This window comes from Oncorhynchus tshawytscha, linkage group LG22 (assembly GCF_018296145.1).
Source record: "Oncorhynchus tshawytscha isolate Ot180627B linkage group LG22, Otsh_v2.0, whole genome shotgun sequence".
In the NCBI taxonomy this organism is placed as follows: Eukaryota; Metazoa; Chordata; class Actinopteri; order Salmoniformes; family Salmonidae; genus Oncorhynchus; species Oncorhynchus tshawytscha.
In genome coordinates this window covers 21,860,175-21,885,514 of record NC_056450.1, presented here as the reverse complement: position 1 = coordinate 21,885,514, position 25,340 = coordinate 21,860,175, and the positions used below count along the sequence as shown (strand labels likewise).

Below are 25,340 nucleotides of genomic sequence, written 5' to 3'. Positions count from 1 at the left end.
AGTGTGTGTGTGTATATGAGATTTAAAAAATATATATTTGTATGTAGAGCTGGTTTCAATCAGATCCGCTTTAGCCAACATCTGCATAGCGGGGGTGGAACTGTGTTAGAGCTGCAAACGAGTGGCTACTATAATCTAACGCCTCTGTCCTGAAGCAGGCACCAGCTAGCCTTGAGCTGGCCTCGAGCTAGGCCCATATACCAGCTAATTCTATGGCTACAATACCTCCTTTGCCAATGGGCCTGGACCCCTTTATTGTCGACACAGAGCCCCGCCAATCCATCATGACTGGACTGTCGACGTGATCGCCCGATGTGGTCTCAACAGGCTATTCTGTTACAATATCACCACAGAACCATCTACTAGCCCCGGCCCGCTAGCTTTTTCTGAACGCTGTGTCCCCTGCTTGACCAGCGTAGTAGTGACTACTGAACCGCACCCTGACTCACCTATTGCTACTCTTTTGACCCTATGATCACTCGATCACACAGCTGATGCCCCCTGGACTGCTTCAATAACACGGTACCTCATTTTGTTTACCTGTCGGCCCCAGCCTTGAACTCAGGTCCTGTATGTACCTAACTAACCCGCTCTGCCCATTCCTTGCCATTTACCCGTTGTCTTAGCTCTCCTAATCAACACCTGTGATTGCTTTATGCCTCTCTTTGTCAATATGCCTTGTCTACTGCTGTCTTGGCTAGTTTTTATTGTTTTATTTCACTTAGAGCCCTCAGTCCTGCTCAAAATACCTTATCGCTCTTTCGCCCGCCGCTTGTTACAGACCCCCCTCAGTCCCCAGCTGTGCCCTGGACACCATATGTAAATTAATTGCCCCCATTTATCTTCAGAGGTTGTACTGTTAGGTGACCTAAACTGGGACATGCTTAACACCCCGGCCATCCTACAATCTAAGCTAGATGCCCTCAATCTCACACAAATTATCATGGAACCTACCAGGTACAACCCCAAATCCGTAAACATGGGCATCCTCATAGATATTATCCTGACCAACCTGCCCTCTAAATACACCTCTGCTGTCTTCAACCAGGATCACTGCCTCATTGCCTGCGTCCGTAATGGGTCCACGGTCAAACGACCAACCCTCATCACTGTCAAATGCTCCCTAAAACACTTCAGCGAGCAGGCCTTTCTAATCGACCTGGCCCGGATATCCTGGAAGGATATTGACCTCATTCTGTCAGTAGAGGATGCCTGGTTGTTCTTTAAAAGTGCTTTCCTCACCATCTTAAATAAACATGCCCCATTCAAAAAATGTAGAACCAGGAACAGATATAGCTCTTAGTTCGCTCTAGACCTGACCTCCCTTGACCAGCACAAAAACATCCTGTGGCGTACTGCATTAGCATCGAATAGCCCTCGCGATATGCACATTTTCAAGGAAGTTAGGAACCAATATACACAGGCAGTTAGGAAAGCAAAGGCTAGCTTTTTCAAACAGAAATTTGCATTCCGTAACAAACACCAAAAGGTTCTGGGACACTAAAGTCCATGGAGAATAAGAGCACCTCATCCCAGCTGCCCACTGCACTGAGGCTAGGAAACACTGTCACCACCGATAAATCCACGATAATCGAGAATTTCAAGAAGCATTTTTCTACGGCTGGCCATGCTTTCCACCTGGCTACTCCTACCCCGATCAACAGCTCTGCACCACCCACAGCAACTCGCCCAAGCCTCCCCATTTCTCCTTCACCCAAATCCAGATAGCTGATGTTCTGAAAGAGCTGCAAAATCTGGATTCCTACAAATCAGCTGGGCTAGACAATCTGGACCCTCTCTTTCTAAAATTATCCGCCGCATTGTTACAACCCCCATTACTAGCCTGTTCAACCTCTCTTTTGTATCGTCTGAGATCCCCAAAGATTAGAAAGCTGCCGTGGTCATCCCCCTCTTCAAAGGGGGAGACACTCTTGACCCAAACTGTTACAGACCTATATCTATCCTACCCTGCCTTTCTAAGGTCTTTGAAAGCAAAGTTAACAAACAGATCACCGACCATTTCGAATCCCACCGTACCTTCTCCACTTTGCCAATCTTTAACCAATCTCTGCCCGCACATTACCGCCTGTCCAGCATCTCTGGACGGTTCTAACTTGATATGTGGACAACTACAAATACCTAGGTGTCTGGTTAGACTGTAAACTCTCCTTCCAGACTCTAATCAAGCTTCTCCAATCCAAAATTAAATCTAGAAACGTGCTGCCAAACATATCCTCGTAAAACTGACTATCCTACCTATCCACTGCGACCTGTATGCTCTCGTTGGTTGGCCCTCGCTTCATATTTGTCGCCAAGCCAACTGGCTCCAGGTCATCTATAAGTCTCTGCTAGGTAAAGCCCTGCCTTATCTCAGCTCACTGGTCACCATAGCGGCAAACACCCATAGCACTCGCTCCAGCAGGTATATTTCACTGGTCACCCCCAGAGCAAATTCCTCCTTTGGCTGCCTTTCCTTCCAGTTCTCTGCTACCAATGACTGGAACGTATTGCAAAAATCACTAAAGCTGGAGACTCATATCTCCCTCACTAACTTTAAGCATCAGCTGTCTGAGCAGCTTACAGATCATTGCACCTGTACATAGTCCATCTGTAAATTGCCCATCCAACTACCTCATCCCCATGTTATTTATTTCCTTTGCTCCAGTATCTCTACTGCACATTCTTCTTCTGCACATCTATCACTCCAGTGTTTAATTGCTAAATTGTAATTATTTCGCCACTATGGCCTATTTATTGCCTTACCTCCCTAAATCTTACCTCATTTGCACACACTGTATATAGACCTTCCCTTACAGTGGGTCAAAAAAGTATTTAGTCAGCCACCAATTGTGCAAGTTCTCCCACTTAAAAAAGATGAGGCCTGTAATTTACATCATAGGTACACTTCAACTATGACAGACAAAATGAGAAAAAAAATCCAGAAAATCACATTGTAGGATTTTTAATGAATTTATTTGCAAATTATGGTGGAAAATAAGTATTTGGTCACCTACAAACAAGCAAGATTTCTGTCTCTCACAGACCTGTAACTTCTTCTTTAAGAGGCTCCTCTGTCCTCCACTCATTACCATTATTAATGGCACCTGTTTGAACTTGTTATCAGTATAAAAGACACCTGTCCACAACCTCAAACAGTCACACTCCAAACTCCACTATGGCCAAGACCAAAGAGCTGTCAAAGGACACCAGAAACAAAATTGTAGACCTGCACCAGGCTGGGAAGAGTGAATCTGCAATAGGTAAGCAGCTTGGTTTGAAGAAATCAACTGTGGGAGCAATTATTAGGAAATGGAAGACATACAAGACCACTGATAATGTCCCTCGATCTGGGGCTCCACGCAAGATCTCACCCCGTGGGGTCAAAATGATCACAAGAACGGTGAGCAAAAATCCCAGAACCACACGGGGGGGACCTAGTGAATGACCTGCAGAGAGCTGGGACCAAAGTAACAAAGCCTACCATCAGTAACACACTACGCCGCCAGGGACTCAAATCCTGCAGTGCCAGACATGCCCCCCCTGTTTAAGCCAGTACATGTCCAGGCCCGTCTAAAGTTTGCTAGAGAGCATTTGGATGATCCAGAAAAAGATTGGGAGAATGTCATATGGTCAGATGAAACCAAAATAGAACTTTTTGGTAAAAACTCAACTTGTCATGTTTGGAGGACAAAGAATGCTGAGTTGCATCCAAAGAACACCATACCTACTGTGAAGCATGGGGGTGGAAACATCATGCTTTTGGGCTGTTTTTCTGCAAAGGGACCAGGACGACTGATCCGTGTAAAGGAAAGAATGAATGGGGCCATGTATCGTGAGATTTTGAGTGAAAACCTCCTTCCATCAGCAAGGGCATAGAAGATGAAACGTGGCTGGGTCTTTCAGCATGACAATGATCCCAAACACTCCGCCCGGGCAACGAAGGAGTGGCTTCGTAAGAAGCATTTCAAGGTCCTGGAGTGGCCGAGCCAGTCTCCAGATCTCAACCCTATAGAAAGTCTTTGGAGGGAGTTGAAAGTCCGTGTTGCCCAGCAACAGCCCCAAAACATTACTGCTCTAGAGGAGATCTGCATGGAGGAATGGGCCAAATACCAGCAACAGTGTGTGAAAACCTTGTGAAGACTTACAGAAAACGTTTGACCTCTGTCATTGTCATTTCCCACCACAATTTGCAAATAGATTCATTAAAAATCCTACAATGTGATTTTCTGGATTTTTTTTCTTCATTTTGTCTGTCATAGTTGAAGTGTACCTATGATGAAAATTACAGGCCTCTCTCATCTTTTTAAGTGGGAGAACTTGCCCAATTGGTGGCTGACTGAATACTTTTTTGCCCCACTGTATGTTATTGCCTGTGCACATGTTTATCCCATGTGTAACTCTGTGTTGTTTGTGTTGTACTGCTTTGCTCTATCTTGGCCAGGTCGCAGTTGTAAATGAGAACTTGTTCTCAACTGGCCTACCTGGTTAAATAAAGGTAATTTTTTTTCTTTTTTCAACAATTGCCAGAGCAGTTGCTTACCGATTTGACAGCTCCAAAGCACCTCTGACACCACCAAAACATCCGCTATGCAGGTGCCTGCTATCGCCGGTTAATGCTTGATCGGATTGAATCTAGACCCTAAACAGTCTCTGTGAGTGTGTGTTGGAGAAGACAGCTCAAATCTCAGGGGTCGAGGTCAGAGCAATGTTAGCCAAACAGCAGACAGATTTGAGGCGGTGGTTGGACAAACAGATGACTCCCCCGTGGCTGAACTCTTCACCCTGACGCCTGGACAGGCAGGCAGCTCTGCCGCTGCATAAGGCAAATGGTGGTCAGATACGGACTGGTTTTCTGATCCACGCCCCTATCTTTTCTTTAAAGTATCTGTGACCAAGGTATCTCTATTCCCAGTCATGTGAAATCCATCGATTTAGGGCCTTATGAATTGACTTCAATTGACTGTACTGTTACAGTTCATATAAGGAAATCAATCTTAGAAATGGTTGCATGTTGCGTTATTTTTGTTCAGTGTATTTTGTATGGGTACATTGTCTGTCTACCACATGGGCCATGGTGTAAGATGTTTTGGTCCGTCCCTCGCAGCATCCCCCTTTTGCTCTCGTTTCACAAGTCAGACAAGAATGTGAAAGACTGGTAATTGAGTGGAGGCTCAGGTGGACGAGTGGTCCATCAATTACCAGCCTTTCACATTCACAAAACTCTTGTCTGACTTGTGAAACAAGAGGAGAAGTGGGATGCTGCGAGAGACGGACTAAAACAGCTTACACCATGACTGGGAAGAGATATGCATCTGTTGGTCACAGATACCTTTAAAGAAAGGTAGTGGTGTGGATCAGAAAGCAAGTCAGTTATCTGGTGTGACTACCATTTGCCTCATGCAGAGCGCGACACATCTTCTTCGCATAGAGTTGATCAGTCTGTTGATTGTGGCCTGTGGAATGTTGTCCCATACACACTGTCGGCCATCAGCCTGGTACAGTTGAAACCAGGATTCATCCGTGAAGAGCACACTTCTCCAGCGGCCATCGAAGGTGAGCATTTACCCACTGAAGTTGGTCACAACGTCGAACTGCAGCCAGGTCAAAACCCTGGTGTGGACGACGAGCACACAGATGAGATTCCCTGAGACGGTTTCTGACAGTTTGTGCAGAAATTCTTCGGTTGTGCTAACCCAGTTTCATCAGCTGTCCAGGTGGCTGGTCTCAGATGATCCCGCAGGTTAAGAAGATGGATGTGGAGGTCCTGGGCTGGCGTGGTTATGCATGGTCTGCTGTTGTGAGGTCAGTTTGACATACAGCCACATTCTCTAAAATGACATTCTGGTCGAGAAATTAACATTGAATTATCTGGCAACAGTTCTGGACATTCCTGCAGTTAGCATGTCAATTGCACTCTCCCTCAAAACACAAGACATCTGTGGCATTGTGTTGTGTGAGAAAACTGCACATTTTAGAGTGGCCTTTTATTGTTCACAGCGCAAGGTGCAATGATCATGCTGTTTAATCAGCTTCTTGATATGCCACATTATTGGCAATGGAGAAATGCTCACTAACAGGGATATAAACTCATTTGTGCACAAAATGAGAGAAAAAGCTTTTTGTGGGTATGGAACATTTCTGGGATATTTTATTTCAGCTCATGAAACATGAGACCAACACTTAACATGTTGCATTTATATTTTTGTTCAGTGTAGTAATGCTCTTAGTTTGGCTTTAGATACATTGACTATGCTCTCCCCTGTGAAGGGAGCTTTTCCTTGCCACAACCTAATTTCTCTTTTGATGCAAATTAAGTGTGTAACCGCTCCATGACTACCAATGACCTTGGTATGCAAAGACTTCTCCTCACAGTCTTTGTGGGTGAGGGAGACACTGAACTACAACTACGCAGAATCTCAGGGCCTGTCTCGCGCCGTAATGTAGGGTCTCTTACAACAGTCACCTGATATGAAACTGTAATGAAAACTAATCTGTGTAATTGTCCAAGCTTTGTACATATTTTTGATAATCACATGAATTCTTGAATCAGACAGACACTTCAGAGCCAGCTTCCAATCAAACACAAAAACCCTGGCCATGGATTTGATTGAGCTTCTTCTGAGAGCTTTAAAAGACATTCAGCAACTCCAGTGAAGGAGGCAGGGAAATCCAAATGAGCCAGGATCTTTAGATTGCTCATCTCTCACTGTTAAGATCACTGCAGCTTCTTGGGGGCTCGATGGGGGTTTGCGGTCCGATGCCTTGCAAAGCCACTTATTCTAAACCCCCTTAAAAAGGGAATTTCATCCATGTGGGACTGAATATAGTGTGAGAATTCTTAGACCAGGGGCTAACTAGGTGATTAAACATATTTAAGAGCTCACATTCAGTGCTTGGTGGTCATGTGTGGCTCAGTTGGTCAAGCATGGCGCTTGCAACGTTAGGGTCATGGGTTTGAATTCCGCTGGGGCCATCCATACACCTTGTTCTGTGACGACAATATAAACAATGTACAATAACACCATTGTAGAAAGCTTCAGAACCCTTCACCTTGTTGGCACGGCGACTGCTCCATCACCAGGCAGAGCATGTCCTCTGGGAGGGAGTCAGGGAGACAAACGATCAATGGACTAGCCCCATAGCAAGGGGGAGACCCCAAGCCTCCGCTGACCTGTCAATCAAGAAGAGGGATGGTGCAGCATAGACCAAGGACTTCAGGAGACACAGCTTCACGGAGACAGGTTACAACTATAGTTATCATTTGAAATAAGGTACAATTCTCTTTTGCATTAGGATTGTATTGAGATTGAATAATGAAGGGGTCATTTCTGAGAGAAGTTGGTGGGCTGAAACCCCCCCAAACATACCACTGCAAAACTGGGGGAGGTGATGTTAAAAGCCCAAATTGTTTCTTGAAAGACGCCGTCTAGCTTTTCCTGTTAAACGATATTCCAAGTATAAATACAGTACACAGACTTAAGGGTGAAAACAAAATAGTGCGCACTAAATGAGCAATACAGAACAAAAGAGGAAAGCCCCCCCCCACCCCACCCACCCACCCTGGACCACCTACACCGCCCTCCAGAATTATTGGGACAGTGAAGCATTTTTCCTCCTTTGGCTCTATATTTGATATTTGTGCTTCTGTAACTTTCTCACTCATCATAATTCACAATTAATCCAGGATTATCTGTAATCATGGTAGCAACAACAATGTAGAAGTGTTTAGATACATTCTATTCTTATTTACAATTTCTATTGGGCACAAAATAATCTGAAACACAATCAAAACAAAGAAGAAACGTATCCGACAGATTTGTAGTCACAAGCTTGATGTAGTCATTGCATGCTTGGAATATGAGACCAAATACTGCCCTTTTTACTACTTTACACAAGTCAATTTGTCCCAATCATTTTGCTCCCCTAAAATTGGGGGACTACTGTATGTACAAAAAGTGCTCTCTATTATAAACGCTTCACCCAATATGGATGAAAACACCGTCAAATTAAAGCCGACAGTCTGCACTTTAACCTCATAGTCATTGTTTGATTTCAAATCAAAACTTTTTGGAGTATAGAGCCAAAAGAAGAAAAAAATGAGCCCTTTGCACCCTTTAAATGAGGTGCTAGCAGTGGGTCCTTAATTCATGTACAGAGAGAGTTACAGATTGTGCCTTTCATTTGGGTGAATAAACAGTAAGGATGCACCGGTTGATATGGAAATCATGACATTTGGTTCAGTAACAGGCACAGAGGGTCCATAGTATTGAGTACTGCAGTTGTGGTGCTTTATTATAAGCAATGTCATCAAATCACTCTCTTTCCTCCTCCAGCACAGGTTAAAGCTCATGTCCTCCACCTTTCACAAGCGTTGGGTGTAACTAAGGCCCCTGGTCTGATCACAGTAGATAGAAACTCAATGTTCAAGGAACACATTCCAAAACCTAGAGCTCTCAGAAGAAATCGGTTAAAAAGGACACTAGTAAAAAAAGTCAGTAAATAAAACGGTGACCGAAACCAGACAGAGGGCCATGATTGTAAAAGGCTAGGGACTTGAGTGGCAGCTCCCCCGACTGCCTTCCCTGTGTGGTGGGTGTGGCCCAGGTGGAGGGCAAGAGTGGCCAGTGTGTCCAAACTAAGTGTCAGTGCAATGAATTCAACCCCAAAATACTTTTATACACAAAATAAAGACATTTTAAAGGCAGTTTTGTACAGCATTTCACTTCATATCAACCCAAATAATTATTATATTGTCCAACTTGGTTATGTACATAGCTATAGTGTTATATTGGTATGTAGCTATATATGTACATAGGTGTCTATACACAAACATAATATAACACTACTCGCATGTGTGTACATCTACTGACATATACCGGTCCTATCTTATAAACATTTTTGTAAAATAAAACATCTGTGTCATCGTATTGTGTTCTAAATATACAGAAGTCGATAAAACAGCTGTTGGCATATTTTCTTTCATTGTTTAAACCGTGTGCATCTTGGGATGTTGGACCTTCTAAGTCTAAACTATGTTGCGCTACTAAACTAAGTGCAGTGGGGGCCGATCCTGACCCGAAATGGGCTTCACTTCACGCAAATCTGCAGCCAGACCCTAAGCCCTTATACCCATACAGATGGTCTGTCCAACAAGCCTGTTCACTTTACACTGGCCTAGTTTTCTTCATATCAGGGCGGTGGAAAATTAGCAGGCTGTTGCCATCCAGGACCAGGACAGGGCATTCCGTCCTTAGAGAGACATAGGAGAAATTATCTAGTGATTGTGGATCATATCTTCTGACACTATCGCAACATATTAAAGACGACTACTTTCAGTGGGAAGAAACAGGAAGAACATGTGTATGTGCCACCCTTTCCAGGGGTCAGTTATGAGTCCAATAGTATGCAGTCTTCAGTCTCATTGGGCGGCAGCATGAGCTGCTGCTCGTAGTAAAGGCTCTTGGCATAGTTGATTTCTTGAGAGATTTTTACAGCAAGATTCTCACTCTTCACATGAACCTATTAGGATATGAGGGAAAATGAACCTAATTTAACATTGTGGAACCTATGAAAACCATTACCAATATAAAAATGTTTCTACTTGAGAAGTAAAAAAAATTATGTTTTTCAATTTTAAAATGTGCAACATTTTGAATAAATAATAATAATGCAATTACTAAGAAGTTAATTCATTAACACTACAGAATAGTTCTTATAGGGTTGTGGAAGTGTTACCATAGGCTTCTGGTGGGAAGGGCCTGGCATGGCTACGCCACTGCTGGTGCTCTCTGCCTTCTTGGTGAGCTGCACATACACCTTCCCATGGTCCTTTGAGACCAGGCAGTGGTACAGGTCATCATACTTGACCTCCAGGAAAATGGCCTCGCGGTCCACAAATTCACCAGGCTTGAGGAAGTAGACCACTTTGGAAGATATGAGCACGCAGTAGGTGTCTATGGGCTCCACAGCAATGAAACTAAGTGAGGAGGGAGAGAGAGGGAGAAAAACATTTAGAAATCATGACTTGTTTGGCAAAAATGTGTGAGCTGGAAAGATCGGAGTTGACTCCCTGCTGAAAATAAAAGCTGGAGGCACTTATTTTCAAGTAACCACTATGCATGTAATTTCCTAAAACTCTCACATGAGCTTTGCACAACACATGCTAACGTTAACAAACATGGTGTGACCTAGGCAGCCCAGAGGCTGAGCTGAGTAATTGTCTGGTTAACATCTCTAGGGTCAGAGGTCAATGGCTAGAGACAGGGTTCTGCTGCCTCTCTGGATTTATTAGCCTGTGAGAAGACAAACGCTCTCAGGGCCAGCAGAAAGACTAGATAAAGGCTAGTTACCCGTCTTTCTTACTCTGGAGATACTACATCTTTATTAATAAACTTAAACTTAATGCAATATTAAATCAGATCAATCAGAGATGTGAGTTTCTCCAAACCTTTTAAATAAGTCAACATATTCAGCAGGCTTTTGTTCCAGATCATCACCAACTCATCATGGTGTAAATGAAAGACGAGCTGAATCAGGAGTGTTAGAGCAGGGCTGGAGCAAGTCTGCACACACTGTGGCCACTGTTCTTACACTGTTGTCCAACCAAAACAAGGGTGACTGGCCAGACAGTGGCTTAACTCTGGAAGCTTAGAACAGGAGTGTGACTCACAACTCAGAGTGGATGCTGTCAGTGAGGTGGAAGAGCTGCTCCTGTCCGTCGGCCTGGGAGGAGGAGAAGCGGGGCAGCAGGCCCTGGGGTCCCTTACAGCATCGTGGCTTCCTCACCCGCAGCACACTCAACCTGCAACACAGGATGGAAAACAAAGAGCAGCGTCAGCAGTCAGTATCGCTTGCCAAATACACAGCATCAATATAACAGCTTAGCCAGCAGCTTCATGAAATACACAGCATCAATATAACAGCTTAGCCAGCAGCTTCATGAAATACACAGCATCAATATAACAGCTTAGCCAGCAGCTTCATGAAATACACAGCATCAATATAACAGCTTAGCCAGCAGCTTTATGAAATACACAGCATCAATATAACAGCTTAGCCAGCAGCTTTATGAAATACACAGCATCAATAAACAGCTTAGCCAGCAGCTTTATGAAATACACAGCATCAATATAACAGCTTAGCCAGCAGCTTCATGAAATACACAGCATCAATATAACAGCTTAGCCAGCAGCTTCATGAAATACACAGCATCAATATAACAGCTTAGCCAGCAGCTTCATGAAATACACAGCATCAATATAACAGCTTAGCCAGCAGCTTCATGAAATACACAGCATCAATATAAAAGCTTAGCCAGCAGCTTCATGAAATACACAGCATCAATATAACAGCTTAGCCAGCAGCTTTATGAAATACACAGCATCAATATAACAGCTTAGCCAGCAGCTTCATGAAATACACAGCATCAATATAACAGCTTAGCCAGCAGCTTCATGAAATACACAGCATCAATATAACAGCTTAGCCAGCAGCTTCATGAAATACACAGCATCAATATAACAGCTTAGCCAGCAGCTTCATGAAATACACAGCATCAATAACAGCTTAGCCAGCAGCTTTATGAAATACACAGCATCAATATAACAGCTTAGCCAGCAGCTTTATGAAATACACAGCATCAATATAACAGCTTAGTCAGCAGCTTTATGAAATACACAGCATCAATATAACAGCTTAGCCAGCAGCTTCATGAAATACACAGCATCAATATAACAGCTTAGCCAGCAGCTTTATGAAATACACAGCATCAATATGCCAGCAGCTTTACATATGAGCCAAAACGGTGTCAACATGGCAGGTCAACACAGTGCGTAAGGTGGTTTATAGAACCCTGGTTGAGACTGATACAGATTGGAAAGGACCTGTGAGGCTGTCGAGAGGTGAAGAGGTCACACAGTGCCCTGGTGCCAGCCTGCCTATGCCAGGTGTGAGCTAAGGTTTCACTTCCCCTTCAGACAACCCCTCCACCTCCCCTCTCATTCCGGCTGCCAGTCAGCCCAGCCCCGGCTGGAATTCCCACATCTGGCTTGAATCTGCCGGGGCTGCGGTCTTTTGATTAGGGCCCGATGGGCTCTGGTGGATTCACAAAGGCGGCACTGTGCTGCTCTGCTCTATCCGGCTGGGCTGCGGGGGTTTGCTTTTCTTGGGGAGAGACAGGTTCCAGGCTGTCTGCAGCTGGAGCCGCTGCTGTGGTGGAATGGGAGCTTGTGGGCAGTCTGGGCGCCGGGAGCCAGGGGGCTGTATATGATGGGGGCTCCTCGGGCTGGCTGGCCGGCTAGGTAAGTAAGTAAGTAGGTGGGTGTGTGGACACAGAGATGAAGAGAGGCGCTGGCCGTTGTCAGCCACAGGTGAGAAACTAGGGGGGGGTGGCACACTCCATTTGAAAATCTTATGGAGCTTATAAAATGTGACCCTACAGCCGTGAGTGAACACCTAACAGCATTTGGCTCAAGTGTTCATGGCATGCACTGCAGAGAGGTATACCTTGTTGGAAGATAGATTATATGAAATGTCTCAACTGTACAGAAGTGAATATCTTGGAATGCGGGTGGAATAACCCCCATCCTCCTAGAGATGTGGAATGGCGGTGGAATAACCCCCATCCTCCTAGAGATGTGGAATGGCGGTGGAATAACCCCCATCCTCCTAGAGATGTGGAATGGCGGTTATGCTAAAACACATTCCGTACCAGTGTGTAGATGGCTTGTGGCGAGACACATCATTAGCATGTCTGTCTGGCATTTCTTACGCAGGGTTGACAAAATAAAAACATTCCTCTCCTCTCACTTTCCAGCCCTGTGGTTTCACTGTGAAGTCGCTGCTGTTGTCATGCTCATTTTCTATGTTGGGCCAGAAAGAGTGGGTGGACTTGCTTTGTGCATAGTGTAGATTTCTCCTTGGTTCATTCATTTAAACCAACAGATTGAATACGCGTCTAAATCTGATGACAATCCATGACAAATATATCAACAACACTGCTGCCTAGGTCAATTACGCACTGTAATTTGCTGTATATCTTTACCATACGCAGGTTTTAAAAACATGGGTCTAATGTTCTGTTTCTCCTCAGTGTAGTGCACTGTAGTGAAAGAATGCCTAGGACTGAGTTGACAGTGTGCTGAGGGGATGTGAGGAGTGCGTCTCTCCCGCTTTGTTTGGGAATTGTAATTGAGCTGGCTCTAGAGGGTTGCCAGGACTGAGGGAAGGAGAGAGTGTGTGTGTGTGTGTGTGTGTGTGTGTGTGTGTGTGTCGGGAGGGTTGTGTGAAAGACAGGAGGGAGAGTTCACGAGCAGGGCAGGAGAGCAAGGGGAGTGCGAACCATCACACAACGTCTGCTTCTCATTGACTTGTTTATTTCCTAGTGTGTGCTTTTCTGGAGATGTGATCTGAGCCAGTCATACAGAGGGTAAAGAGAAAGGGCTTCATATGCACAGTGAAAAAGGTCATGTGATGAGCAACTCAATCCACAGTAGGGAGGAACTGTATATAACCCCACCATTGTTCCTTTAAATCATTCTACAGCTTTTCGTCTGTATGCGATGGTATCACATCAATATCACTGCTTGATTAATAGGCATGACAGGGTTGGGGAGCATGTGTGTTAGTATGTGAGTGTGTTGGTATGTGAGAGTGTAAGTGTGTATGCGAGTGAAAGCATTAGTGTGTGTGTTTAGTCTACCTGTGTGCGTGTGTTATTAAGTGGGTGTGATAACGTGGTCAGTGTCTGCTGTGAACCATGATTCCAGCACATTCTCTGGGTTGAACTCTGGCTGAACTTGTAGACACACTGTGGCAGGCACGCTTCGGATGCCCCTCCCCCTCCTCTCCCTTCTCCTCCGCTCCCCTCCCTCATACAGCAGAAACAGTTCATCTGCAGGTCCCTTATTGTTCCCTGTACACGCACACACCTCTAAATCAACCCCTTAAATGCAAACACGGGCTTTCTTGATGTCCATAATATTCTCCTCGGGTATGCAATCTGGTTTCCGCTCACGTTATTGATGTGTCACTGCAACCTTAAAAGGTCCTAAATTATGTCACCATTGCCCTTGATTCTATGCAATGTTGTGCTGCTATTTTTATTGACTTGGCCAAAGCTTTTGATACGCTAGACCATTCCATTCTTGTGGGTCGGCTAAAGAGTATTAGTGTCTGAGGGGTCTTTGGGCTGGTTTGCTAACTACCTCTCTCAAAGAGTGCAGTGTATAAAGTCAGAACATGTGCTGTCTCAGCCACTGCCTGTCAGAGAGCTTGAGGTAGTCACCTCATACAAGTACTTGGGAGTTTGGCTTGACGGTACACTGTCCTTCTCTCAGCACATATCAAAGCTGCAGACTAAGGTTAAATCTAGACTTGGTTTCCTCTATCGTAATCACTCCTCTTTCACCCCAGCTGCCAAACTAACCCTGATTCAGATGACCATTCTACCCATGCTAGATTACGACAACATCATTTACAGATCGACAGGTAAGGGTGCTCTCCAGCGGCTAGATGTTCTTTACCTTTCGGTCATCAGATTTGCCATCAATGCTCCTTATAGGACACATCACTGCACTCTATACTCCTCTGTAAATGGGTCTTCGCTGTATACACGTCGCAAGACACACTGGTTGATGCTTATTTATAAAACCCTCTTAAGCCTCACTATCTGAGATACCTAATGCAGCCATCATCCTCCACATACAACACCCATTCTGCCAGTCACATTCTGTTAAAGGTCCCGAAAGCACACACATCACTGGGTCGTTCCTCTTTTCAGTTCGCTGCAGCTAGCGACTGGAACGAGCTGCAACAAACACTGAAACTGGACAGTTTTATCTCAATCTCTTCATTCAAATACTCAATCATGGACACACTTACTGACAGTTGTGGCTGCTTAACGTTATGTTTTGTTGTCGCTACCTTATTGACCTTTGTGCTGGTGTCTGTGCCCAATAATGTTTGTATCATGTTTTTTGCTGCTACCATGTGGTGTTGCTATCATGGTGGTGTCACCCTGCTCTGTTTTCATGTGTTGCTGCCATGCTGTTGATATTGTCTTAGGTCTCTTTATTTAGTGTTGTCTCGTTGCGATGTGTGTTTTGTCCTACATTTGTATTTCATTTTTTATCCCAGTCCCCGTTCCCACAGGAGGCCTTCATTGTAAATAAGAACCTGTTCTTACCTGACTTGCCTAGTTAAAAAATAAAAATCACACACACACACAATCCTCCCAAACAGACAACATTTCCTAGTCAACACCCCCCCCACACACACACACCACCCACAGTGATGCATTATTGCAATCTGTTATATTTACCATTCCAAGTACACAAATGCCATTGTGCACTTTGTCTGCCTAACGTATACACACACTGTATAAATGGCTTGAACTCCCAGACAGCCTGTGTAATACAACCTGCCTGTGGCTTTAAAACCAGTGAGAGCTGGAGAGGACAGAGACCGGCTCCAAAAAACAGTGCTGAGCCCAGTCAGTAGGTGTCACACCTTGTGTCTGTGTGAGTTAGAGTGGCTGTGAGGACCGTTACCTGCCATGCTGCGCTGCTATAGACTCTAATTGGGGGAGAGGCTTGACCCAGCATCAAGCCAGCCGACCCCATTAAAAATGGCAGGTGGCATTTACAAGCACATCTGGTGGGTTTAGTTGGCGTGCACAAATAGGAGTATGTGAGTATCACAACATTCTGAAGAAATACATGAGAACCTGCACCATATTAAAGTAACTGTCCAGTGTTTTCAGATTTCTATGAAATATGACCTATAATTAATTGCATTGAGTGAAATAGTTAGGCATTTTACATTTTATTAAAGGCCCAGTGCAGTCAAACTAGAATGTATTGTGTTTTTTATATATTTCCACACTATGGAGGTTGGAACAATATTGTGAAAATGATAATGCCCTTTTAGTGTAAGAGCTGTTTGAAAAGACCACTGGATATTTGCCCGTTAGGTAGGATGGAGATTTACATTAGTAAAAAAATATACGTTTTATTTAACCCTCATTTAACTAGCCAAGTCAGTTAAGAACAAATTCTTATTTACAATGACGGCCTACACCAGCCATACCTGGACGACGCTGGGCCAACAGTGTGCCGCCCTATGGGACTCCTAATCATGGCTGGATGTGATACAGCCTGGATTCGAACCAGGGACTGTAGTGACGTTTCTTGCACTGAGATGCAGTGCCTTAGACCACTGCGCCACTCGGAAGTTAATAGACCAATAAGAAAGAGAGTTCCAAATCTCTCTACCAATAACAGCTAGTTTTCCCCTTCCCACTCTCAGACCACACCCACACTGTCCTAACAAAATTATTGCTTGATAAATGTATGTAGTTTATGTGTCAGGGCTAGGGTCAGACTGTTATATCTGGAGTCTCTCCCTGCCTCTCTCTGCCTCTCTCTGCATTGGACCTTTAAGTATGCTAAAAAAAAGCAGCTTTTCTGTGTTGGAATGGTGTGGGCATACCCCAACAACAGAATGGTGTGGGCATACCACAACAACAGAATGGTGTGGGCATACCCCAACAACAGAATGGTGTGGGCATACCACAACAACAGAATGGTGTGGGCATACCCCAACAACAGAATGGTGTGGGCATACTACAACAACAGAATGGTGTGGGCATACCCCAACAACAGAATGGTGTGGGCGCATACCGGTCATTAAAAAGATGAATGCGAGTAGACCCCTGACTGGCCAGCTCCTCCTCCTCAGGAGGATGACATCATCCTCTGAGGAAATGGCAAGCATTTTTTAAGCGATTGGTTCCCATTGAGAGTGGCAGGGATCGAATGGTTTTTCTTTGAAAGTTGCCATTTAGGAGTAATTCTCATGGTAAAATTGGTGTTATGACATGTCTCTCCGGGTTTAGGCACTTACCTGTGGTTACTGAGGCTGGCCATGTCTCGGACCGTCTGTGCTGTCTCAGAGGCAAAGTCCAGTGCACCGGCCACCGGCTTGGTCACCGTACCAACCAGACCTTTCCCCAGGCCAGAGAAGAAGCCGCTGACTCCTCCCTCAGTCTTCACCCCCTCTACTGTGGAAGTGATGACGCTGGTCAACCCTCCGATGATACCTGTGAGACACCAGATAAGAACCAGGTGTGACTCCTCACGAACAGCTAAATGGATTCTGATGTATTACAGATTAAAAAGGGCCTGATAGATCCGCTGGGTTCTATCTAATGTTTGAGTAATAAAATGCAAGTGCCATATTAAAAGTGAAAGAGACTACAGTCAGTGATATTACTACAGTATTATTAGTACCACTACAGTATTACTGTAATAGTACATACCATGAGCCAATCCATGAATCCCAGCCACCAGATGCTCTCCGCTGGTGGCGCCATGGTAACGGATGTACTCTCTTTCATTCTGATGTCGATTGTCCATGGTCTTGCCCAACCCGTCCGACAAAGTCCCTGCAAACTAAGACAGAGAGAGAGAGTCTCTTCGGTCAGTCTTTTTCACACCATATCAGCAAAACCCTTCATTTCAAGCATGCTTTATACACAGTATTTGGAAATAGTCTTGAATAATGCAGAGTCTATTTATCACTTCTTAGAAAAGGTGTACCTCAAGGCTCAGTTTTGGCCACCCTTCTATATTCATAAAGTATTTAAAAAGGTATTAAAAAGATTCAGTTCGACCACATAGTGCTCCCACACGCTATGTAGGGGCCATTAGACCAGTGCAGCCCTCACACTAGGCCTTGCAGTGGAATGATGGATTGGCTCTTATTTGTCCCAGTCAAATACCTTTCAAATCACACAAGCATGATGTCTTTCTCTCTTTCAAACTTATAAAGGATACTAACTCAAGTCGAAGCCATCCAACAAAACCACCTAACTCATACTGTAAATGTTGTCAATTTCTTTCTAGTGATGGGGGAAGAAATCGATACAGTATCACAATATTATATAGATAATGACTCCAAGTATTGAGCATTTTTTGTTGTTAGTTAACGTTAGCTAGCGCTAGTTGGCTGTTCCTGTGCCAAAACTCTGGTATCTCTTTCTATAGCATGTTCTCCATCTTCTTGAGGCAAAACTTTCTCCTTTATTCTCTTGTCATTCTGCCACAGATATAGAGAGCAATATATTTGAAAAAAATCTAAATCACAATAGAATTGCAGTATTGAATCGCAATTAATATAGAATCACAATACATATCATATCGGCACCTAAGTATCATGATAATATCATATTATGAGGTCCCTGGCAATTCCAAGCCCAATTTCTTTCCTTTTACCATTTACCAGTGAATCCTGAGATGAGCTGCTGTTGAGTGACCATATTAAAAGTCAAATGCGTGTCACATATCCAGAGCTCACAACCTCACAGAGTGAAAAAGTTCTACAATATCCCAATGCTGGTTGGCTGGTTCTCATCCCCCACAACTGAACTAGAGAGACAGGGGGGACTGATAGAGAAGAAAACAGATTTTACACAGCGCCTGCCTTATCCATCTGGCCAATATAATCAGCAAGTAATTTGTCTGCTGGAGTGGAGTGCCTTCACACCCCCATCTTTCCCCAGCGCTGACCTCTCTCCCCCTCCTCCTATCCCCTCTCCTCCCTTCCACCCAGCAGGTGCCTGCTGGAAGTGGGTTTGTGTTACAGGGGAAGCTCCCCAGAGGAGGCTGGGTTCTGTGTAAACACACCCGGGCCCTCCGCCACTCTGCAGCCAGCACCAAGACTGAACTTGGGATGACCTTGCCAAGCAAAGTCCCCGGAGAGTTCATTGGAAGGCCAGCATGAACTCTCTCCTTCTCAATTTTTTTATTTTATTCCCCCTCTTTGTGAAACTAAACCAATGTACGTACCAGACCTGTATCCCCAAGGGGGTGAGGAGTGAGGGGGAGATAAAGATGCTTTCAAGTTTACACCCCCTCCTCCCCTTCTATGCTGAAGGACACACACAATGTGAAACTGGGGTCCGTCTGGTGTGTTAACGTTGGGTGATCAAGGAAGGGATCTCAGAGATTACATGGAGTGTCAGTCATTAAAGGGGTGAAGGTGCATCAGATGAAACTAAACCCAGCAAGGAACAAGGAAACTATTCAGTGTGGTTTTACATGTGGTGTGTAGGTGACCAGCTGCAACATACCACGCGCACAAACATAAGCACGCCAATATTTAGTTCCATTTAGTTCCATTTCCTATCAATACTTTTGAAGTCTCTCAATTAAACCTGCAATAATGTCCTCAATGTATGCTAGCTATGTATATGGAAGGGGTCAAATAGGTCTATACAGCAAGAGTTTTTAGTAGAAGGTCTGCTACCCGGGCCAGGGAATGAGTTGAGCAGACCAACCCATAAAAAGGAGAAAAATAACATCCATAAAGAAAGCATAACAACCATCAAGTGGAAATGCAGAAGCAGTTAGGCCAAAGGTTCACGGCTGTAGAGGCCTACATAAACTAAACTCATCTAAACTCAACAAAAAGAAACGTCCCTTTTTCAGGACCCTGTCTTCAAAGATAATTAGTAAAAATCCAAATAACTTCACAGATCTTCATTGTAAAGGGTTTAAACACTGTTTCCCATGCTTGTTCAATGAACCATAAACAATTAATGAACATTCACCTGTGGAAAGGTCGTTAAGACAGCTTACAGACGGTAGGCAATTAAGGTCCCAGTTATGAAAACTTAGGACACCAAAGAGGCCTTTCTACTGACTCTGAAAAACACCAAAAGCAAGATGCCCAGGGTCCCTGCTCATCTGCGTGAATGTGCCTGAGGCATGCTGCAAGGAGGAATGAGGACTACAGATGTGGTCAAGGCAATAAATTGCAGTGTCCGTACTGTGAGACACCTAAGACAGCGCTAAAGGGAGACAGGTCGGACAGCTGATCGTCGTGTAACAACACCTGCACAGGATCGGGTACATTCGAACATCACACCTGCGGGACAGGTACAGGATGGCAACAACAACTGCTCGAGTTACACCAGGAATGCACAATCCCTCCATCAATGCTCAGACTGTCCGCAATAGGCTGAGAGAGGCTGGACTGAGGGCTTGTAGGCCTGTTGTAAGGCAGGTCAAAACCAGACATCACCGGAAACGTCGCCTTTGGGCACACACCCACCTTCACTGGACCAGACAGGACTGGCTCTTCACTGACGAGTCTCGGTTTTGTCTCACCAGGGGTGATGGTCGGACTCGCATTTATCGTTGAAGGAATGAGCGTTACACTGAGGCCTGTACTCTGGAGCGGGATCGTTTTGGAGGTGGAGGGTCCGTCATGGTCTGGGGCAGTGTGTCACAGCATCATCGGACAGATTGCCTGCAATGACAACAATCTCAATGCTGTGCGTTACAGGGAAGACATCCTCCTCCCTCATGTGGTACCCTTCTTGCAGGCTCATCCCGACATGACCCTCCAGCACGACAATGCCACCAGCCATACTGCTCGTTCTGTGCGTGATTTCCTGCGAGACAGGAATGTCAGTGTTACTGCTAAAGCCAGCGAAGAGCCCGGATCTCAATCCCATTGAGCACGTCTGGAACCTGTTGGATCAGAGCATGAGGGCTAGGGCCATTCCCCCCAGAAATGTCCAGGAACTTGCAGGTGCCTTGGTGGAAGAGTGGGGTAACATCTCACAGCAAGAACTGTCAAATCTGGTGCAGTCCATGAGGAGGAGATGTACTGCAGTAATTAATGCAGCTGGTGGCCACACCAGTTACTGACTGCTACTTTTGATTTTGACCCCCCCCCTTTGTTCAGGTACACATTATTCCATTTATGTGAGTCACATGTCTGTGGAACTTGTTCAGTTTCTGTCTCAGTTGTTGAATCTTATGTTCATACAACAAATATTTACACATGTTAAGTTTGCTGAAAATAAACCCAAGTGACAGTGAGAGGATGTTTCAAGTGAGAAATGATGAACAATTAGATGACTGGTTTAACATAGTTAAGTGACAAAACTAGTGTTTTGCTTCTTTTTGACAACATACTTCTTGAGCTGATTTAAATGAATTAATAACAAGGTCATTCATTTCATCAAGACACTTAAATACCATTGGGAGATTAACTTTTTTCCATTGAATACTGTGGCATCAAATTTTTATAAGGCACACATCTTGGCTAGCCATTTTTATTAGAAGTTGGACACCCCTGTGTGTGTGTGTGTGTGTGTGTGTGTGTGTGTGTGTGTGTGTGTGTGTGTGTGTGTGTGTGTGTGTGGGCATGCCCGTGTGCATAGGGGCTCCTCCTATTTTATTATTGTTCAGCAAACAAAGCGATTGTTCACAATTTGATTGGAAGAAAGAAAAACATGAAAGTAAACTAATGATGACATTTGTTTTTCTTCAGAGAGGGAGGAGTATGTCAAGTCAGTGGAGAAGAAGTCATCCTTCATTTTCAGGAGAGCAAACGTTACAGGACACTGCCTTGACAGAGTGTTTAGAATCGCAGATACAAAGATTTCAACCAGTCAACAGGAGCAGAGCTGCCTTAAACTAGGATTATGGATTAGCCTCAATGGGAAAAGTTGGTGTGCCAGGATCTCACTACCTCAATGTGTGTGTTCCCGAGCGTAGGCAGACAGAGGGATTCCATTTGCAATAAGCAACAGCAAGTTACAGTTACAAAGCAGAGCTGAAATCTGGGGCAGGACGTGAGTGGTGTGTGTGGGCCTGGGGCCATGGGCTGGTCAAGAGCTAGGACAAGGGCTGTGTGACCGGGCCTACTGGCTGTCTGATATTCATGACATCAATGCCGCAGCACAAATACGAGTAAATTGCCGTGCAGGGAGAGGGGACAAAGAGAGACAGAGAGAGGGGGAGGGAGGGAATGAGAGAGCGCTAGAGCACAGAAAGAGAGAGAGGGGGGGAGACAGAAAGAGAGTGAGCTGACTGACATTAAGCTGGCTGACACAGTTTGGCAGGGGGAGTGTGTGGGGCTGCCTGTATCTTCCAGAGGCCTGCTGAGAGCTGGCTGAGGATAGGGGAGAGAGGAGGACTTGGGGCTAAATGGCTGGGTTCTGGACCGACAACGTTCCAAAACCAGAAAGGGTCCTTTAGCGTGGAACAGTGCCCCCCAGGACACGTCTCATTGTAATGAAGAGGAACTGATTACTGTTCAGGGACAGAATGGCCAAAGGGTTGGGGCATTACACTGGTCCTTGGAAGGTTACTGATCAAGAAAATAGAACATATACAGACCTGCTGTAAACGTGTCATATCCTCTATGTATTCACTATGAGTATCCATTAAATATAACAATATTTTAGATGTTTGCTAAGAGTTGGTCAGCCCTAGGGTCAGGTAGTTATACAACTGTAATGCTCTCTTTCAAGGAGGAGACCTTCGCTTTGCCTCATTTCCACATTGCCTCATTTCAGCTTAGTAGTCTTGAAACTGGGACACCTACTGTAATTTCATAATGCAAAGTTAAACACAATCAACATCAACACAGAGCACAAGTAAACAGGAAGGTAAACCCCAACAACAATACCTTGGCGGCAGAGTTGGACACTCCGTGTGTGACGTTGCGGATGAGCCCGCCTACATTGCCGTACTTGATAAGCTCAGAGACGCCCTCGGTGACATCATTGAGCAGTCCCATGGGGTTCCCCAGGAAGTCCACCGAGCCGAGTATCTGAGCCGCCTGGCTAATCAGCTCCTGAAGAGGAACACATCAATGGGATTGGCTGTGAAGTGCAACAGCAACAAAACCTGATTGGCTGTGAGATGCAGCAGCACCTGATTGGTTACTTCACTGTGACCTAGGCTTGAATGGAAGTTTGAAGTTAAGCATTGATGATTTAAAACAATCAGTGTGGATAATACTTGCAAAGAGCCTCCTCCTCCAGAGTCCTGCCAGGATTGTTTTGGGGGGGATCATTTAAAAAAAAATGCTGTCTCACAAAAGCAGTCTCTGTTTAACAGAGAGCTCTACATTTGAGCTACATTTGAGTCATTAAGTAGTAGAACAGATGGTAAACATGGGATTGTTTTTGATATTACAACAGAGCGCACAATGCAGATCATATTCCAGAAGTACCATTCCCACATCATATGGAAGAAGGTGCCCTGAGTGTCATTAGAGCAGAGAGTATAATTATGTGATGGTTTGACTTTGATTTGATATCATTTCCAGGGAGTAAAATAAGTTCTGTGAATTTCTGGAAGATAAAACTATACTGTGCCATATTGTTTGCCAATTGAGAACATTGTTGAATGATTGTAGATCTTTATTCCACAATCTGTCAATTTAAAAGAGGCTTGGACGAGGCCTTTACTAGAAGGGAATACATTTCAGAGACGAGACCTCTTTTTCTAAGCAGTACCTTATGAAAGGTATAAAGGCTGATCTTTGTTTCCCAAGGTATCACCAAACGTAATTGTAAGTAGAAAAATAACAAGGTGCCAGGCAGGTTGTGCTTTTGTTGGATGTCTTGGAATGCGCAGAGACCCCCATCCCCAAGAATATCTGAAAGTGTGTGCACTCCATTGTCATACCACAGGGGAAAGTAGATAGGGCCTCCCACCCGGAGACCAGGATTATGGAAAACAAACAGAAAAGGTGTGTGAAATGATAGGGCCAAATCTTAATTTAAATTGTTTCAGAAGAACATTGGAATAAATTAGGTTTTGTAATATGTGCGGCTGAAAACATTTTCTTCTATGGGACGCCATGACAAGCAAGCTTCTGGATTTAACCAAGTAGCAAGAGAATGCAGAGCAAGGACCAAGTCTACCATTGGAAGATTGGGAGGCTTAGTCCATCTGAGGTTTTTTGTCTCTGTAATATGGAGGTGGTGCTATAGGGAGCATTGACCTGAAACTATTCTTTTGAGGAAGGATGTTGATTTGAACAACTGAAATTAATATGGAGATGAAGTCCATCTACATACATCTGTTTCTACATCTTTAAAGACTTCAAATTATTCAAAACAATCTTTTGCAACGAGGGATACATTTGAACACCCAGATATATGAAATTGTGGACCACTGGGATATTTAAAGGAATAGAGGACTCTGGTCTATAGTTTAATGGTAATAATGCAGACCCTCAATTGATCTTGTATCCTGCAATTTTGCTAAAAAAAACCTGAAGATATCTAAAAAGGTGGGGAAGAGACTGAGGAACTTTCTGGAAGAATAATCATGTAATCAGCATATCAGTGATGTTTGGAGCCATAGATTATGATAGGATCATGGCAGACTGATTGGCGTGCTGTCTGGGCTATGGGTTCAACAGATAAGACAAATAACAAAGAAATCCCTGGAGAGAACGGACACGAGCAGATGTTCCCAGTTAGAGCCATTGCAGATTGGTTGGCATAAGGGTTTGAATCATTGACATAAAATAATCCGATACCCATGTGGTGTAACACTTACTGAAAATAACATTCTAGGTGATCAAAAGACTTTTCTGCATCAAGTGAGAGAACTGCATTATGAGACTCACTATCTGATGCTTCGATGATATAGGAGGCAATGAATATGATCAGCCATGAGGCGTACTTTTATAAAAACCTGTTTGGTTGTTATGAACTAGAGGTCATAAAGGGTGCTAGGCGAGATGCCAACACTTTGGCGTAAAGTTTAATATCGGCATTGAGCAGAAAAAGGTGGTGATAACTAGAACAGTTAAGAAGGGTCTTTGTCCTTTAAAAGCAGTGAAATAATGGCAATATTATCATTTTTCGTGAATGAACCGTTCGTTGGTGACAGCAGAGTGAATCATATCTAATGAGTGGCAGAATGTGATGTAACATTTAGGTGGTATGCCATCCAGCCCCGGATGCATTCGGAAAGTATCCAGACCCCTTGCCTTTTTCCACATTTTGTTACATTACAGCCTTATTGTAAAATGTATTATACAGTTCCTCCCCCCCCTCATCAATCTATACACAATTCCCCATAATGACAGGTTTTTAGATGTGTGCAAATGTATAAAAAATAAAAACAGAAATATTACTTTACTTAAATATTCAGACCCTTTACTCAGTACTTTGTTGAAGCACCTTTGGCAGCGATTACAGCCTCGAGTCTTCTTGGGTATGACGCTACAAGCTTGGCACACCTGTATTTGGGGAGTTTCTCCCATTCTTCTCTGCAGATCATCTCAAGCTCTGTCAGGTTGGATGGGGAGCGTTGCTGCACAGCTATTTTCAGGTCTGTCCAGAGTTGTTTGATCAGGTTCAAGTCCGGGCTCTGGCTGGGTCACTCAAGGACATTCAGAGACTTGTCCCGAAGCGACTCCTGCGTTGTCTTGGCTGTGTGCTTAGGGTCAATGTCCTGTTGGAAGGTGAACCTTTGCCCCAGTCTGAGGTACTGAACGCTCTGGAACAAGTTTTCATC

General features: G+C 44.4%; 1 protein-coding gene across 2 annotated transcripts in view; it reads right to left on the bottom strand.

The window, feature by feature from the left end:
* Nucleotides 1-8,264: 8,264 nt before the first annotated feature.
* vps13d (vacuolar protein sorting 13 homolog D) overlaps nucleotides 8,265-25,340 on the bottom strand; it is a 64,931-nt gene continuing 47,855 nt past the window's right edge. For both annotated transcript variants that reach the window (XM_042303928.1, XM_042303929.1), the window contains 6 exons: nucleotides 22,486-22,653; nucleotides 17,318-17,450; nucleotides 16,903-17,098; nucleotides 10,670-10,801; nucleotides 9,736-9,976; nucleotides 8,265-9,519 (listed from right to left, as the gene is read on the bottom strand). In XM_042303928.1, the coding sequence (XP_042159862.1) occupies nucleotides 9,388-9,519; nucleotides 9,736-9,976; nucleotides 10,670-10,801; nucleotides 16,903-17,098; nucleotides 17,318-17,450; nucleotides 22,486-22,653 (1,002 nt within the window). In that variant the 3' untranslated portion in view covers nucleotides 8,265-9,387. The remainder of the gene's footprint in view (nucleotides 9,520-9,735; nucleotides 9,977-10,669; nucleotides 10,802-16,902; nucleotides 17,099-17,317; nucleotides 17,451-22,485; nucleotides 22,654-25,340) is intronic.